This window comes from Coffea eugenioides, chromosome 11, assembly GCF_003713205.1.
Source record: "Coffea eugenioides isolate CCC68of chromosome 11, Ceug_1.0, whole genome shotgun sequence".
Lineage (NCBI taxonomy): Eukaryota > Viridiplantae > Streptophyta > Magnoliopsida > Gentianales > Rubiaceae > Coffea > Coffea eugenioides.
In genome coordinates this window covers 30846572-30866551 of record NC_040045.1, presented here as the reverse complement: position 1 = coordinate 30866551, position 19980 = coordinate 30846572, and the positions used below count along the sequence as shown (strand labels likewise).

Genomic DNA, 19980 nt, shown 5'->3' with positions numbered 1-19980 from the left:
TTTTGATATGTACTACCAAAATGCCAACTAAAACTCGTTGTTTATACCACAAAGGGGAAAAAAAAGCATACGTTCCCAAATTCATATCATTCTTGAAAAGCTGTTCTTTCAAATTCATATAATTCTAGAATTTGCTAGCTCATATAAACCGCATCCTCTATACTACAAAAGAAAGAAAGAAAAAGAAAAACAGCATATTTTCTGAAATTTGGATCAACTCTCAAAATTTTTTTGATAAGAAAACCAGCTCTTGAGAAATTTGATTGAGCATCATGGCAGAGAGTGCTGCAGGTTTTTTGATTAACCAGCTCTCAACCTTGCTTTCCCAAGAGATCACACTTTTTGGGGGGCTTAAATCAGACTTTCAATTCATCAAAGCTGAACTCGGGAGCATGAAGGCTTTCCTCAGAGAAGCTGAAGCAAAGGAAGACAATTCTCAACTCCAAGAATGGCTAAAGCAGGTTCGAGAAGTTGCTTATGATACAGAGGATGTTCTCGATGATTTTACATTCCGCTTTGCTCGTGGCTACAAGGATGGATTCTGTGGCAAGGTTGGAAAGATCTATAACTCAATAAAGAATTTGAAAGCTCGCCATCAAATTTCTTTGGAGATAAAAGACATCAAGGGCAGAGTTGGAGAGATTTCAACAAGGCATCAGAGGTACGAGTCCCTATATGGTACTCAAGAAAGAGGCTTCAGCTCTTCCCGACAGGCAAATGTTGATTTTGACATTCGTGCTCAATCACTCCTCATTGAAGAAGCTCAACTTGTTGGGATTGATAAGCCAAAAGCAGAGCTCATCTCAAAAATCCTTAGTGACCATTCCCAATTGAAAGTGGTTTCCGTTGTGGGAATGGGGGGACTCGGGAAGACTACCCTGGTGAAAAAAGTCTATGATGACGCTGCAGTGAAGAAACAATTTCAGAGCCATGCCTGGATAACTGTTTCTCAAAATTTTCAGCTCAGGGACATCATCAAGAACCTGATCCAACAATTGTACAACGAAATCAGACAGCCGATCCCTCCCGAAGCGGAATCCATGGATGTTCTTACGCTGAGTCAAATTGTCAAAGACTTCCTCCAAGAAATAAGGTACATTCTTGTCCTTGATGATGTGTGGAGTATAGATGCCTGGGAAGCTATCAAATGTGTATTGCCTGACTGCAATATCACTAGTCGTGTTGTGTTGACAACACGAATAGCTGATGTAGCTTCTGCGTCTTGTTTAGGATCACTTGACTTCATCTATAAGATGAAGCCTCTTACTGATAAAGAGTCTTGGACTCTATTTTGCAATAGAACATTTCAGAGCAATGACTGTCCTCCAAATCTAGAAGAAGTTGCTAAAAAAATATTGAAAAAATGTGAGGGCCTACCGCTTGCAATTGTTGCAATAGGTGGTGTTTTGGCTCTGAAGGACATGGAAAAGACAGATGAATGGGAGATGATTCTTCATGGTTTTGGCGGCGAGGCAGATGGCAGTGGTAAGCTTGACAGGATCAAAAGGGTACTCTTACTTAGCTACAATGCTTTGCCTTACTATCTTAAAAGCTGCCTATTATATCTAAGCATCTACCCTGAAGATTATTCAATTTATGTGGATGTTATACTTCTGAAGTGGATTGCACTAGGATTTGTAGAAGAGAAAGGAGGAATAACATCCACCGATATTGCTATGAGATATATGAAAGAACTCATCAACAGAAGCTTAATCCAAGTTAAATCCACATCGACCGATGGCACATTGGCTACATGTGGTCTCCACGATTTTCTGCGTGAAATCATTGTTTCAAAATCTAAAGAGCAGAGTTTCACGACTGTAGCCACCAGATGTTACACAAGATGGCCTGAAAAAGTTCGACACCTAGCAATCCACAACTTCACTGATAATCCACAAGAATTTAGTAGTTTAAAGTGTCTTCGGTCTGTGGTAATATTTGGGTATGAAGATCCTCTCACAACCACATTTTTATCCAAGTTTTTATATGGTGGTCCTAAGTTGCTAAAGGTGTTGGAATTGGATGGAGCTAAATTGGACAGTATCCCAAAGCAAGTCTTCAAACTATTTCATCTCAGGTATCTTAGTCTCAATGGAACTGGAGTTAAAATTATTCCAAAATCTATTGGGAAGCTTCAAAGCCTTAAAGTTATAGATCTGAGAGGAACCAATGTAACAGAGTTGCCTGCAGAAATTCTAAATCTAAGAAAACTCCGTTCTCTTTTGTTAGGCGGACGGGGTGATTATTCAAATGAGTATGCAGTTTGGGGCTGTAAATGTCCACTTGGAATTGGAAAGCTTATTTGCTTGGAGGATCTGTTACGTATAGAAGCAGATAGTGATAAAATAGTAAGGGAGATTGGAAAGCTCATGCAGCTGCGGCGATTAACCATCACAAAGCTGAGAAGAGAAGATGGAAAGGAGTTGCTCTCCTCCCTCTTGAGGCTGACCAACCTTCGAGAGTTGTCCATCTCCTGTATTAAAGAAGGTGAGACCCTTGATCTCCAACATTCTGTCTCTCCAAAACTTGGATTCCTCACACGTCTGATGTTGAAGGGGTGTTTAGAGAGAGTACCGCAATGGGTGACATCACTTCAATCCTTGAGAACCTTACGGTTGTTTAACAGTAGGTTGGGAGAAGATGAGAATGCAATGGGCTCCCTCGGACATTTGCCCAATCTGGTATCACTTACTCTCTATCGTGCTTATGAAGGGGAGACAATATGTTTTAAGGTTGGAGGATTTCAAAAACTCCAGGACTTAGAGCTTGGGCAATTAACAAGACTGAAATGGGTGCGAGTGGAAGAGGAATCAATGCCTAGTCTCAGAAAACTGCGCTTAGGTGGTTGCAAACTAATGCAAGAGTTGCCTTCGGGCATCCAAAACTTGACCAGACTTGAATATCTTGGGTTTTATGAAATGTCTGATGAGCTAATGCACAAAGTACTGAATTTGGATAAACGGAGTGAAGATTATCAGACAATTTCTCATATCCCTCAAGTTTTCATTGGTCACTGGATTGATGATCGGTGGGAAGGCACGTTCCTCTAAGAGAAGAGAAGCTAAGAGACAACTCTTTGCAGCTTTCAACATTAACTGATATTCAGTCAACTCATCTCTTGTATAAGTCTCAGGTTGCTTACTAGCTTTTCCTTTTATTTCATGGGCTCTCGTTAACCTTTTCCTTTCTACTGCTTATTACATTTGTATCAAATCATATCATGAAATAGCTCAATTCCTCGAAATAGTGTGTGTTCATATATATGGATTTAGATTTCCTTTTTATAGTTGGCCCCATCAAACTGGCTCTGGTTAAGTAAAACATAGATCAGAGCACCTACTACAGAAAAGAGAAGGCAGTCTTCAATAAGTTAATTTGAAAGTGTATGAATCAGTTCGTGAAATTAGTTTGTATGTATAACAACTTTTGAATGAAATTTGGTTCTTGATCTTAGAAATGCATGCCTATAGCATATGATTTTATTCTTGAGCTGGTTTCTCAATTGTGAATTTGCAAATGAAACAATTTTTCAGAAGCTAAGGGCGATTTTGCCCTGGTCTCAACCTTAACCAGAGATTAATGTGCCATTAGTCAATAAACAGGTTTGGTAAGCACATGCAAGTGCCATCAGTTCCTAGAATAGAAACATAATGCAAGAAAACTTGTAAAATATATTACTTGACTGATATGTCAATAGAAAACATGCAAAATAATATCATAAAACACTATTCAAGCTTATTTACAACTTATTCCTTTCTAGTGAAGTGAAATTACAGTCACCTTACTCGAGTTGTAGTCATGCATAGGTTTTCTCTGTCACACAAAAAGTTGCAATAAAAAAACATGATAAAAAAAAAAAAGACCATTGACTTGAGTTCATATTGAAATAGTAACAATCAACCTCAATTCCTCAAAATATGCGTATGTACAAGTATGGATTTAGATTTTCTTTTTCCAGTTAACTCCATCAAAATTTTTCTGGTTCAGCAAGACATAGAACAGAGCATCTATCTACCGAAGAAAAAACAAGATCAAAGTGTATGAAGCATAAAAGATGAAGTTTGTCAAATTAGTAAAGCTTCGATAACACCTTTCAAAGTCCAAAGTCCCAACTGAAGGTTCAGTGTTCCTTTTTTTTTTTTTCTTTCTATATTCTTAGTTTGTATGTATATTTTTCTCAAATAAAATTTGACTGATAGTGCTTTGATATCACAAAACACTATCCAAACTCATTCACAGCTGATTTCCTTTCTATTGAAGTCAAATTACAGTCACCTTACTCAAAATGAAATTATAATACGTTACTTGCATCTTTGAACTTTCTTTGACCTGTACTCATGCATAGGTTTCCTCTAGCACACAAAAAGTTGCAATCAAGAAACATAATAAAAAAAATAAGACCATTGACTTGAAAAGAGAAATATGGAAAACAAAAAACGAAACACAAGAAGAAGGGAAAAAAATGGTGAAAACAAAGGGTTATATGTAGAAGATCACATTCTTGTATCAAATTTTGCGATGATTTATCCTGTAACCTAAAGAAGTTCTACTCAAAGACATTTATAAAGATAAAATATTACACTTCCATTTTCTGTCGGCAAGAATTGAGGATTATCATGCTAAATTCTTAGAATTGAGGATTACAAGAATTTGATTGTCTTTCTGACGCCAACTTTCTCCTCTGCCGGTGGTTTTATTTAGCCTCATAGCTATAATATTTAGAGCCAATTAATTGAAACAACATAAAATGGAATTCTAAATTAAACTATGGTTTGATTGATTAAGGTGCCCTCCTGGCTTCTAATTTTTAATTGGCTTCGAGGATTTTGACTATATGATCATTCTTTTTCATGTATTTTGGTATTTCCACATAATTCTTGCAAGGATTTTGTTCTTTCTAGCGTTTGATATGTTTTGTTGTTTGCTGCAGCTTGTTGTTTCCTTTTATTTATTTATTTTTTTCAGCTGTATATACTTTGTTCTATCGCTTCTGCAAAACAACCAACCACACTTGTTATGGTGCTTGTGTTCTTGAACCTGAAATGTGTAAACTCTAATGTGATTGAGAACACGTCATTAAATGCCGGGATGTTTTCCTAAATTGAATTTGAATCCTCGATTTTGGAAGTGAATAACTCTAAGCAACTCTTTGTGATTTTCAAGAAGAGCTAAGCTAAAACTTGGCATTATATATCACAGCAGAAAGTTGGAGGTTCACACTCAAACTTGACAGTGTTGCGATGAACACAGCATGGAACCTGTTTCAATCAATGCGATTCAGATACCACAGGCCATGTAAACTGATGCCTTTGGGTTCTATGATATGCCTATTGAGCTAATGCACAAAGTACTGGATTTGGATAGGCAAAGTGAAGATAAACATATAATTAATTTCTCATATTCTTGAAGTATGCATTGGATGTTGGGAAAATGATCTCAATGGGCTTCCTTATCAGATTCATTTAGAATTCAAAATCAGGCTCAGTAAAACTTCTATTTTAAATATTTAAGTGGGTTGGATATTCTGGAAATGAAGTGAAAATAACCGCAGTAAAAGCATCTTGACAATCTGTACCATCAACAAGGAGATTCATACAACAACAGGGTTTTAAAAGTGCAGTGGCAAAAAACATTTGAGTTCACCAATTTGCCAAACATATGTACTATTACAGAATAGAATTAAAGGGAAAAAAAAATCTCACCGTATATAGATACACATCCTCATATGCTTATTCTTGCCATCCACTTCTGGTCAGGCAATCCCTTTGACTTTACTACAGAACGGAGCAGGTCATTCAAATAAACTCCTGTCAAATATATGATAGGCAAAAACACTGATGCCGAAAGTTGTGAACAAGTAATTCCCTTCCACACACGAGGGATAATAATGAACCAATCGAGATCCTCGACAAACCTTGAACACTTTTGTCAATTTCCGCATCAAAACACACAATAACAACTTGATCCCCAGCACCGATAGGAAACAGGATGTGGCGCTGAGGGGCAAATTCTTGTTCCAATGGAGGGAAAGAGAGAGATCCTTCAACAGGAGGTTCACCAAATGGAAAATTACAGCTCAGAGGATGCCCATTGATCGTCTACCTCATTCCATAAGGACATAGATTTTGCTACCACTGATTGCTTGGTGAGTGGGCAAAAATCTGCATGCAAGCATGGGAGGAACTTTGAACCACCCATTCTCAGGCTTGGAGGGGCATTGTTGAAGTAAACTGCGTGATCCTCTTCATCGTCAGGCTTCATGACATAATTAGGACCATCTTCAGTAAGGTGAAAATAGAATCCTCCCAAGCCATAAATTGGGGATCTACAGGAACCAAAAGTTACCCTTAAGCTTAAAGCCATCATTTGCTTCTTGAGTTTCCAAGCACGGAGTTTACCACCACCACCAGCCTGTGATAAGTTGACTACATGCCAAACTGACTCAAGTTCTCTGCCAAACCGACTACAGACCAAAATTGTTTAAGTTCCTTATTTTTGGGTTTTATGTTTTAATCCTCTCTGAATAGAGGAAGCACAATCATATTTTGTTTGATATCCAAGTTAATTAATGAGCAATATGTCCTCTATCTTAGTGCATTTTGAAACTTATTTTTTAAACATGATTTCTGTAATTTTGATAATCAAGCCCTAGCTAGCTGAATGTAGTGTGTGATCTAAGATATTCTGCTTCACTGTCTACCTTAACGGGGAAGTTAAGACACCATAATATCTACATGTTTTTTTGTAAGTACCAAATTACAATTATCTTTCTGATTCTTTCATTGCTTTTGTCATTAAGAAAAGAATTGTTTATTGTTCTTCTCCAGTTCACACACCATACATCAATATGGGGCTGTTGAAAGACAGAATAGACAATTGAAACAACACAATTACTTAAAACTTGTACAACTTTTTTAGAGTACATTCTGTTCATTCATTCTAACAGCTAATTGTCCAATGAAACACAGCTATCTATTCGTTTTTGCAAGGGAAATCCCATTTCATCCTTTGTCCGCTGCTAATATTTTGGGTTGCACAAGTTTTCTCCAGCAATTCTTTGTAACTTGCAATCCACCAAATCTTGCCTTGAAATCATCTCTTTTAAGAAGCCAAAACCTTCACAGATACATACCTCTCACATAAACTATTTGTAGCAAACTGGGTAAGCAGAATACTTTTGCTAAAGGTAGGTTGGGGGAAGAATTCTCACATATGGGCAGTATTAGAGGCTTTTACAAAGTCAAACTAGGCTAAATAAGTATGTCAGAGGGATGCAGCTATCATAAGATGTTTTTTTACCCTTCTTCGATTAACTACTCATTCCCTGTTTTTATAGTAACATATTTTTTTAATAAACTTCTTCTCATTATTTCATGCATATAAGCAATATTACCTATTCTTGCAGACAAATCCCCCCCCCCCCCCCCCCGGGGCGGCTCTTCATTTAATTTGTAGATTTGCAGGTAGTTTTTTTTTTTTTGGGGGGGGGGGGGGAGGAATTTCAGTAGTTATACATGGTAATTTGCACTATCTGTAGGAGCATGTGTATAACCTAAAATACCAGAGTTAAACTATTACCAGGTTCTCCAAAGTCATCGTCTGCATCTTTCCTCTCCATACTGTTGCCAAGTTCCTCCTCTGTACTTACAGATATTCTGCTCTTAGCTGACATATTCGCATCCAAACTTTCAAAACCTTCAGCATTTAGAGTACTGCAAAGAATATTTTACCATATAACTGGTCAACATCTCACAGAACATAAACATGACTTGACTTGAATTAACTTATTTAGTTTTACATACACAAGAAGACATGTAAGAAAATGTACTGCAGTTACAGGTGACAGGACACTAAGCTGATTTCTACACTTTACACTCACTAGATGCAAGCAGGCTTTCCCATTGAGATGGTTCATACACATGAAATTCAATGAATCCAATCAGATCACCTAAACCCCAAAAAAATATATATATATATGGTGAAGAAATATCATTCATGCTGATTCTGCACAAATTCGGCTGCATGAGTATCTAAAAATCACAGGCTATTGTCTTAAAGAACTACAATTCATTTAACTGCAAGTTCTCTGCTAACAATCATGTAAAACAATTATGTCAGAATTGCTCCCTAGACCGTCTGTTGTACAACCAAGTTCTGATTATTCTTGTGCTAAGCGTCACTCCTTTAACCAATATTTCATAAATTAATACAGCTATCATGATGGAACCTGATTAGAGAAAAAAGTTCTATTGCAAGATGCACTCTTCTAAGATCACAAGTGCTAAAAGTCAATCAGATTTTGTACAAATTAATGCAAAAAAAACAAAAAACAAAAAAACGTAAAGAACAACGATAGATCAGCACGAGCTAGACCAGACTCCCGTTCTCCACCAGTTTTCATGAGAAAACCATTTACATAGAATAGCCATGCATAAAAATTCACCAATGGATAACTTTAACTCCTTCATGGATGGCCTAAAATACCTGGGTGTCTGGCTATGGGTATGGTGGAACATGCAGTTTGTACCAGGCTTCAGCCCCAGGGACCAGAATATCTTATGGCACGAACTTGAGGCAACGAATCACAACATTTCAATTAAGAACCCTTCCATCAAAGTCAATGTATAAGCCTCATGGTCTCAAACAATGACTGAAGTGCCCTCCACTGTTAGTTTATCCAATACCCATAACACATAAAAACCTATAAACTACTAAAGCACCATAAATTTTAAGTCTACTGAAATATGTAGAACTTAAAACTTCTAATAAATGACTCAAGATCCTAAAAAGGTTACCCATTTTTTGAAGTGGGTAAACTCAATCTTCAGCCAAGTTCCCAAGAATATTTCAATCTAATATTCCCTTAAACTCTTTATTGGTTGCATCAATTGTGAATGCTGGTGGCATTCATAAGGAAAAGAACAGAATGCATACATGTATCAATGTATCAAAATCAGTTTGAAGCCCTAAGAAAACATTCAGTATACACAGCTTTTATAAAAACTCCATGAAGTCAAAAGAATAGAATCTTGCAAGCACCAGATGCACACCTCTCCATTCTCCAAGTTGGTTCACGCTTTGTCTCCCTTTTGCTACACACAAAATGATACAGGCTTTGGAGGGGACTTCAAATATGACTGAAACTCATTCATCTCTTTCACATGGTGATAAGCTGCGGCAATGCTTGGCTTCTGGTGTAAATATATCCAAAAACAATTCCTAAAAGTTGTCTGCCACAAGTTTTTAAGCAAACTCTAAATCGTCCTCCTATTATTTGGTTCCTTATAGTCCTAGAAGAGTGCAACATCTCACGCTTATATACGTTCCTTTAAGTATGGACAAAGGACCATTATCCAAAGATACGGCAACAAAGAATGCCTTTCTATTTTTAAAAGCAAAAATGATGCTTACATATCTATTTCTTAAGACCATATGCTACATGATTGGCAATCAGCTAAATAATTCATGCATGCAATACTGATGTCTAAAATGTCTTACAAAATTGGACTCATGGTCTTCTCCTAACAGAATTATGATTTCTTAAGACCATGTCATTCTCCAGAGAAATATAATCATATCCTTATTAAATTGCTTTTATATTTATAATTTTTTTTCTTACGGTACAAAATATTGCATATCTTCTATAAATTGTTTCTGTTTTATTTTCAAAGAAAACAATGCAAAACTTCTATATTAGTAAGGTGAATTTGTCCTTAACCTATATAAGTAGTGTACTCAAGCTTAAGCTGACTATGTATACATATGCCTCTTCAAATTCAAGGAAAATAGTAACCCATTCATATATACACACTGGAAAGATGTGGGTGATAAAGAACTAAACCAGTGTTGCATTGTGGATGACAAATCATGTCATTTACTCAAGAAGGCACAGCAGACTTAAGCGGAGTCACTTGATTGAACCAAGTGACAAATGACAGAGTGTGAGCAAAGCAAGGTGAATAAGAGATGTAAACAAGGAATAAACCATATTAATCTGTGACCTAACAATGCACTAATTACAAATAAATGCGTGAAGTGGAAGATCATCAGCAAAAAAATTTAAAGCCAGCTACTAGACTCAGATGTTAATAACCTATTGGCAGGATAATTGACATCTTATCCTTCTGGTTGTCTGCCAACTGAAATCTTAATCAAGTTTAGAACCCAAAAATGATAAACGTTTTTCCTAAACTAAGTTCAACAGATGAAAACAGTGTCGACTGCATTATTTTGCCATTTTTCTCACAAATGAAGACCATTAGCATTACACTTCATTTCCATACATTTATCACATTTAAAACGGAAAACAACTTTAGTTTGTTTGTTTTTCCTCCCTCCCTTAATACCTAATGCGTTTGAAGAATACAACATGCCTGTACCTACCTTCTGCATAGCTCACCCAGTTCTCCAAACTTCACGAGTTTTATCTAATAGTTGCCATCCCATTTGCTGTTTACTTACGCTTAATCATTCAAACATCTATTCCATAACATTGCTACTATTCATCTTAAACCAAAACAATTACAGCAGCAAACACATTATACCGGTAATTCAAGCCCGCTACAGTCTTATTCACTTACAAAAGCGCCAAGTTCCCAACCTTGCTAAGAAATTAAGAATCCCACCAAACTAACTTCAGTAAACTAATTCAACTGTCCTGATTCTCAAGTTAGCATGAATTTTCTTTATGTCTAAAATTTCCTTATTTTGACATTGTTCCCGAGAACTGAGAAGAAACAAAACCAGCAGAATTCATTACTTTTTCAAGAATTGACATGGCTTCTTTTGTTGCACTATTCTCCCTCTCTACATAGACAAAGGAAGCATTTTTATCAATCTCCACACTGCCCAAACTAACCCAAACAATCAAATTGAAAATTTTCAAAAACCCAGATGCAAATTACATAAAAGAAGCGAATAAATTACAAAAATAACAAAACAGAAGAGTAAAAAAGAACATAACTTTCTGCACAGAAGAGATGGGAAGAGAGGCCTTACTGATGGCGATGGGGCAGGTGATGAGGAAGCCGGAGTGGGAATGATTGAGGAGAGAAGAAGGGGCGTTGTAATCAAAACGAGGAATGCTGATCACAGCAGAATGCTGCTCCCATGGCTTCAGCTCCTCCTTGGTTTTCAGTTCCACTCATTGCTTCTTCCGCCAATTCTTTTGCTTTTTCTTCTGTTTTTGGTGTCCCAAGTTTTTCGGCCATTCATTCCTTTCCGAGTCTACTTGGGTTTCAATTTCGGTATGGGATAATTTCAGAAATCTCCCTGAGATTTTTGACAATTTCACTCGACTCCCTTAAGGTTTATATAATTACCAAAACCTCCCTTAACATGATCAAAAGATAACAATACCCTTCATTAATTGTCAACTCGTTGAAAAATTTTATCAAATAATAAAACTTCTTATTATTATCTACCAATAACTCAAACTACACTATTTCCCATTTAACTCTTTATCATATACTGTCGTCACTAATAAAATCACCATACACACCAAACCACCAATACTTACATATCTCGGTATCTATTCCCAATTCTCTCTTTTTTATTATTATTAAATAGTTTCTTTATGCTCATTTTTGTTTCCAATTTTTGATAGACATTAGCAAATTGAAATTGACAAATGATAAATTGAATGATAATTTCATTTTCAAATTAGATGGAGATGAGGATAGTGGTAGTGATACAAAATAAAAAATTAAGGATAGGAAGTGGAATAGAAACTAAATATGAGTTATACTGTTATGGTTGTTATGAAAAAAAATGTTCCTGATATATGTATAATTGCATTGTGTTTCTATTTTTAATTTACAATTATTGATGTTATTTCTATAGAGAGAATTTGGTTTTTGAACTCTGTGCCACTAGAGTATATTGGATATTGATATTAGTAGTGATGATTTAGATTATTTTGTATTAAAAATGTGGCAACCATGGAATTGAAATTTATGGATATTGATAAATATTGTAATGTATTAAGTAAAATTTGATATTGATATAAGATTATAAGTAAGCTTTTGGGCATCTGAAGCGGCATTTATAATTGATACAATGGTCTGTATCAACAATTTTTAAGGAAAAGAGGAACATTAGAACAAAGATATGTATTTATTTAGTGGTGATTTGGACATTGAAGGTAGGTAATAGTGATAACAAGTAAGGATGAATGAAATAAAGACTATGAACCATTTTTTTTTCCTTTTTATTTTTGTTGTGAATTATAACTCAAGGGCATTACAGGATTTTTGAAAAAAAATATCTAGCATTTTGGGTCGAAAATGTTAATTAAATAATAAAATAGGAGAGGTTGGTGTAATTTTTAGAACTTGAGGGGAGCATCTTGTAATTCTCAAAAACCTCAGGGGAGGCATGTGAAATTATCCCTTTCAGTATATTGAATTAATGGATTGTAATTTGTATGGCAGACAAGACTTATATTTATTTTCCCCCCTCTTTCTTTCTTGGGTATAAATGAGGTTTTATACCTAGTTCTTCCACTTAGTTTACTAAAATGTAATTTAAACTAAATGATTTAGTCAATCTACCCAAAATCCTACCAAACAAAATTTTTCTACATATTACCGTCCTCACAATTCACACAGTCATTTTAATAGTTGAATCTATTAGCAGATGTCAGTTGGTTTGGACCATTGTGTGCTATCAAAGGTGAAAAAAGAAAAAAAAAATCACATGTGTGTACAAAAATAAAACAAAAGAAGGTGTAGATTTTTCATTTGAAAATGGGGTGATTTGTAGTTTTAGTCTCCAATTTTTAGCATATGTGCTAAATTAGTCTCTCATGTTCCGGCCAAAATAAATGTGGTCCTCAAGATTTCTGATACTAGTTGCATTAAGGACATTTGATGGAAAAGTCAATAAATGAGTAATGGTTAAAATCAAATTACCATTATTATCTTAAATGGGTACTAGCAATTCTAATTAAACTTTTTATTTTTTATTTCATTTATTCATGTCACTAATGTCTCGTATACTTCTTCCTTTTTGCATAATTGGTCTCAGATTTGGTATAATATACGTAATAATTGTTTTATACTATTAGTAATTAATTGATAATTAACCCATAATGAGTAAAAGCACTTCATATTGGTATTTATGTTTACTAGCTTTTATAATTACAATTCCTAACTATAACAAATTAAGGACTATGTGCACAAGTCATGCAAGAACTTGTGTAGTAGACTAGTTTGAATGCTAATAAATTTTATATTAAAACTAGAATTCTCCTTTTTTTTTATTTTATATATTATGGATATATTGTCATCCGATTGTAACTTATTCAAAAAAAATAAAACTCTTTAAGTCAAAGATGTTATTGTGTTGACATAAAGTGTTTTTAGGAAAATTTTTTAGGGATTTTAGGAAGACATTTGTCATATCTTTAATTCAATTCACATTTTTTTTCCATTTTAAAGCCCCCAGCTATAACTACTTGAAACTAAAGGGACCATATTAATCGAAACTTCAAACATTAGGAACTAAAAATGTAAAGTCAAAATTGGAAAATTTGGATAATAGATTTATTTTGGCTAAAACATTCGGACCAGTTTGATATACAAGTCAAACATTGAGTACCAAAACGTGTTTCTCCCTTTGCAAAAATTTGAGTAGTAGTAATAGAAAGATTTAAAAATTGTTAAAGAGATATAAGTTTTGGCAAATTCTCTTATATTCCTAAAATATAATAAAGCACATGTCATAATCAAAATTACCAAACTAACCTATCGAACCAAGCAAACTCCTACTCCAATCATCGGATTCCCAAATTCCCTTTCTTACTCATATTGAGAGGGAAATGAATTAGCACAAAAATCCGAGGCAATCCTTCCCTTCTATTGATTTAAATGAAATTAAATTTAAACCAATAGTTTGCTACTATATTCTTTTGTACCCAAACAGCCTTTTGACCTTTACCCAAAAAACTACAAGTTATTTTCACCTTGACTAGAATTATTTCAAGTAATCATGAAAGTCAAGTCACATGATCGATTTTGTTGTCGAGGTTCTAATTTTCTTTTTTTAGCTTTTTTATTCTAACGGTAGAAAAAAGTTCCTAATTGCAATGAAACTATGATTGATCATGGAATTATATTGTTTGGATTGCATTTTTTAAACGGGCTTTTTTAGAAACAAAGTATTGTAACACTTTTTTTTAGATGTGATGTATATGATGTAAAAAGATTATTGAAAAATGTGTCAAGAAAATATTCCCAAAAAGTATGAGATTTTTGTCCAGAGAATGGCAATCCAAAAAAAGCCAATATATTGGCATACTACTACAAATTGACCTCTTTTCTACACATATATTATTTTTTATAACTTAAATTATCCAAAAAAAAAAGATCTCTAATTAAAATATTGAATTGTTATGTTCAAACTTGTAACATATATGCTTCTAATAAAACAAAAAAATTAATGAAAAAGATCAATCTTTAGAAATATTACCTATGGAAGATAGAAGCAATTGATAAAATTCAGGAATTCTTCCAAACTTGTGGTTTTGAAATATCATTGATTTCCTCCAGTTTCATGTGATCAAGTAGGCCCTTGCAATTTTAAGCTTTTGCCATTGCTAGAAAATGTACAATGGTAGGGAAAGAACGGTTTTGGTAGTGAAGAAAAAGGCAAAGGAACTATTTTATAGCAACTGTGAAGCCTTAGGGCAATTGCAGTAGTTAATGAATAGACAAACTGATTAATAGGCAATTAGGGTTTGATTACGTTTGAGGCTAGGTACGCAAGTTTTATTAGGGTTTATTGAAGAAGTCTTTTCTTTTTAATTGAGGTTGGTAGTTCAGAAAATTGATGAAAAGAATTTAAGCTTGACACGAATAGAAGTATTCAAACATTTATCTTATTTCCATTTTTAAATGAAGTTCTTTCTTCGCATGTAAAGAACAAAAAAAATAAGTTCAAGAAGGCTGTTTCGATTGTTTAAAAAATCAATTCAAAAGGTTTATTCTTTTGAGAAAATCAAAGAAGAGATAGTGAAATGAGGAAGAAATGCAGTTTTAATCCCAAATGTTTAGCTTACGCGAAAATGATCCTTAATGTTTTAACCCAAAAAAAAAAAAAATCTTCTCCATAAAGTTTGTGGTTTTAGGCAAATGTAGAACAATTGACGAAACATTCCAATAATTGACAGTCAAAATCAAATTGGTTTAATCCATTGACAGGCATAACTAATCCATGACCACAATCTCATCGTCCATTTATTCAAAAGCGTTTTCATTCAATGTTTTTCATCTTTAGCAACTTGTTGGTCAATGTCATCATTATTTAGCAGATTCTGTCCCTAATGCTAAAAATTGTTAGAAAACGTGTGAAGTTACAATAGTGACTTGTCAAACTAATATAAGATTAATTAATCAAGTTTTCTTCTTACTTGCACAATGCTCCTTGATGCATGTTGATGTGTTATTGAACTCAAAGACACCACTTCACAACCCTAGTAGAAGGTGGGGTCCAAATTCTACCAAAACAAATAGAAAAACACACAAATAAACAAAAAAAAAAAAACTTACAAATCTATTATACCAAGAAAAAATAAAGATAGCTAAGAAACTACATGTAACTAACAGTTCATATTACATAAACGAAAAGCATGCTGTTTATTTGTGATAATCGTGTCATATTTCTAGTAATTTGCTCATATACTTCATCACATTTTTTTTTCAAGTAAAAGAAACTCCATTGCAAGTTGCTTGCAAATGTTTATGGTAGATGGGCTCTGGCTAATGCCTTTACCTGTTGAAGTCTTACACTGGTAGTTTATGATGAATGTGGCTTTGAACACTTTCGGACTTTTGAATATGCAATTTTCGCGATCGGTGGACATTGAGATTTTTGAGAGAGATGGGGCAACGAGAGTGGGACGGAGTGGTCTGAAATATATGGTGATCCTATGTCTAACTTAGTGTTAAACTTTTGTAATGATCATATGGATATTTGTTGTAAAGTGCTCTAGAAAGAACGTAATTGCTCTGACAGTATCACCCTCCTAACAGATGTATTAAAATAGGATAAAGTGCAAAGATATTTAGGACCAACATTTTAAGCTAACATAACAAAGTTCAAAGGGTATAAAAATGAAGTTTGGTGTAGTGCTTATTATTCCATCTATAGCTACAGATTGTACGGATTAATGCAAAAAAACTTATTATGCTGACTTCAGTTGGAAGCCGGACTTCAGTTTCAGATTATGATTTTGAATATCTTCGTGATCTTCTAACTTCTGCGCCAGAAGAAACAGACGTTTGAAGCTAGTTTCTTGATAGTAAACTCGCATATGAAAAGCTTTTCAGCCGAACAAGGAAAAGTCTCATCTTATAACTTGGCAGTCATAATGCTGCATTGCAAAAACAAGATCCATAACTAGGATACAGGGTAAATAACTATGTATTTAGTGTGGTTTAGTCTATCACCCCATGATTCTTTTAAAGTCTAATCTTTCAAAAAATTCACATAATCCCCACTGTAATTTTATATAAATTAAAAATTTGACATAGAGGAGTCTTTGTACAATCATTATTTGAAATGTTTGTATTGCCCTTACTGACGGGTTTTTACTTTAAGTACAAGTTTAATTCCGAATTATACCCGTTTTACTGCAAGTATACAGGCCAAAATCGTAATATTGGATATGTATCGGGTCGATCCCATGAGGAGTAATTAAAACAATTATTAGTTATTAATTTACCCTATTATTTAGACTCACAATAAATTTGAGCAGAAAATTCAGAATTTAATTCAACTACAAAAATTCTTAACTAGATAAATGCAATTTCACAATAGGAGTAGAATTCACTAAATATTACGATCTAGGGATGTAGATTCCACATATAACACAAAAGATCTAAAACGAATGAATTTAAAACTTGTTACTACTCTTGTTTAACCAAGGATTCATTTCCAACAATACCAAAATCACATTCTCATGATAATAATGGGTTAAAACAGATTAGTTTTTCCTAATATCTTGGTAAATACTAAATCTGTTTTGTGCATACAGGAAATGTAGATTTCATCCACTTGAATGTATTTCTATTCTCATGAATATACTACTCAATCTCTACTTATGTCATTCCATTATTTTTACAATTTCTCAATGAGTAAAAACAACTATAAACCTGCTATTGGTGATCAAACAACAACAAGTAATCCAACATACACAAGTAGATAAGTTAATACAAGATATAACAAGTATAAATCACAATCACTTCATATCACTTGGCCATAAGCTTCATCTACTTCCTAGATAAAGGAAATTAGCTACTCATGCATGATGAAACACTCATAACTTCATTAATACAAATCATCATGAATTACAAATACAAAAAGAGTAAAGAAAGTCTTAGCCAAGATATGGTGAAACCTTCCAAAAATCTCCTTTGTCTTGAACTTAGATGATTACAAGATGAAACCTCAATTGTCCCTTGCAAGTACCTAGCTAGAGAGACTATATATTTTTTTTTTGTGAGAATACTAGCTACGTCTGGATGTCCAGACCTCCCTCAATGTCTCTGCATAAAAACTACTCAAAGGCTCCATTTTTCCAAGTCAAATTCTAACCTTTGATTCCCAAATCTCCACTTTGTTAGCATAGTCAAAAACCAATATTTTTGACTTGAAAATAAGCCCCCTTTTGATAGGGTGTAATTTTATTATTTATTTTATTATTAATTTCCCCTATTACCTGATCCAATGTGGATTAATTGTCAAATTCTACTCATTTTTGGCATTTGTACTTATCATAGGGACTAGGAGCAAAATATAATAAAATGAGTGAAAATCTCGCATTCCAAGTGCTGTCTGGCGGGGTCATGTCAACTCAGGTCTTCACAAGTCCAGAAGTTTGGCATAGAAAGGAAACTTACTTTGGCAGCTCAGCGGGAAAGAAAAAAGCCAAAGTTTGATTAGGACTCTAGTGCTTTTGGGAGTAGGGCCGGCCGCAAGATAGAAACAAATAAAAGCAACAAATGGAGTTGGGGGCAGCCGTGACTTCACTTGGGGAATTAATCCCGTAAGCCCCTGGCTAGAGGCTAGGGAGAAGACATTAGCATCCTCTTCCACTTTGTACTTTTTCTTTCATTCTTAATTATTCGGATTCCTTCATCATATAGAGAAGGATGTCCTCGACAATTATTGCTGAATTTTCGCATGGAATTTTCTCTATAGAGATGAATTAAATTTCACTACTCTAGTCAAGGAGTAACGAAGGCTCTGGTTCACCTAAAAATTATGAGATCGATTTAATTTTATATTTTTCTTTTATTTATTGGTATTCGCATATTCTTTGATTGCAGTGCTTATGATTGTTTAATTAATTGATTGTCTTGGATCCGGATAATTGGTTAATTTGATAATCTATTGTCAATTGGGACGTTAAATCCGTAATTGTTTAATTGTCTCAAAATAGTGATAACTGACATGATTGGGTTTGTGTTAGGGGGATACGCGGGCTAATCTAAAATAACCCTGGTAGTGCGTTATTTGGTTAGAATAGGGCTATTCTAATACGTAAGGTAATTGGGGAATTAAATTCTATGGGCGTACCTAGGATTGTTTTTCAATTAGAGCAGTGATTAACGGGCGTACCTTAATCATCGACACAGTAAGGAGGGGTTGACTGTCATCGCTTGTTTGGCAGTTATAACCTATTTATTAGTAAATAATTGGAATTGCCTTTGCTTATCGATGATCAATTAGGTGAACCATTGCTGAAGTTATTCCTTGGCTAGATCCTTAATTATCACTCATTTGATTTTAGTAATTTTTTATTTAATTTTTAGTAGTTTTTTTTAGATTTTAGTTGAACTTCTTGGATTGTCACCTTCTGCACAAAAACACCCCCCTTGTCACTGTGAATTTGAAAAGAAACAATTACACCCAGTCCCTGTGGATTCGACCCTGCTTACCACTATCTACAGAAATTAACTTTAACTGAGCAGGTTTTTATTATTGCACAGGCTGACAACCTGTCACCTTTCTTGCCCTTTGGTCTTCTGAAGCATGTGCACCGAATTCCCTTGCAACTTATAGGTGGAAAGTAGTCTGAACACAAGAGGAATGACTAAGCAAATTGCAGATTTTCGGCTACAAAACGCGGCATAAACTCGCGTTTTCACTCTGGCCTTATTTCAACTGCGATTTTCTCCATGATGAAGACCGAACTGGCTTTTGTGCAAAACACAAAAGTTGTAGCTCTTTGAGTTAGATTTCCAATGCTTCAAAAATAATCCAAATCAGAGTTTTGTAGCCTGAGATATGATCGAAATACTAACACCTGGTCAAACCTCTGTTTTAACTTCCGACCACAGAATGCAGCTTTTGTATTCTGACTTTTTGTCCATGAAAATGGCAGAATTGGATTTCGCTGTCTCATACGAATTGTAGGTCTCTTTCTTAGCTTTAAAATGGTATAAAGAACACCTCAATCCGATAAGTGCAGCTCCAGATATGGTCAAAATACCAAAGAGTGTCAAAACTGACTTGTATTGCATTTCCTCACTTGAACGTTTTTCACTTCATTCTTCTTGTTACCACTTGAATTCATCACCAAATTTCTATTTTCACCTCATTTGACATCCTTTGGTGATTGAATCATCATTCCTGCATAAAAATGAAGTTTTTACCATTAAAATCACTAAAAATGCAATATTATCTACTTTTACCAAAAATATATAATTTTACCCAAAAACCTCTTTATTTTATTTATAAAACTAAATAATCAACTCAAAATTAACTAATAAAATGCACTTAAAAATACGTAAAATAAACTCTTATCACTTACTCAAGTACCAAACAAAATATTGGGGGAGGGGAAGGAGGGGAGGAACAACTTTTCATAAAATTATAGGGGTATTTTGTAGATATACATGAAATAATAGAAGGATTAATTAAATATTATAACTTCATCACACGCGTCCCTCGAGCGCCTTTAGGTCATTTCTTATG

At 34.4% G+C, this 19980-nt stretch overlaps 1 protein-coding gene across 1 annotated transcript in view; it reads left to right on the top strand.

The window, feature by feature from the left end:
- The first annotated feature begins 272 nt into the window (after positions 1-272).
- LOC113752255 (disease resistance protein RPM1-like) overlaps positions 273-19980 on the top strand; it is an 89359-nt gene continuing 69651 nt past the window's right edge. The window contains exon 1 of the mRNA XM_027296374.1: positions 273-3090. Coding sequence (XP_027152175.1) covers positions 273-3050 — 2778 coding nt within the window. The 3' untranslated portion in view covers positions 3051-3090. The remainder of the gene's footprint in view (positions 3091-19980) is intronic.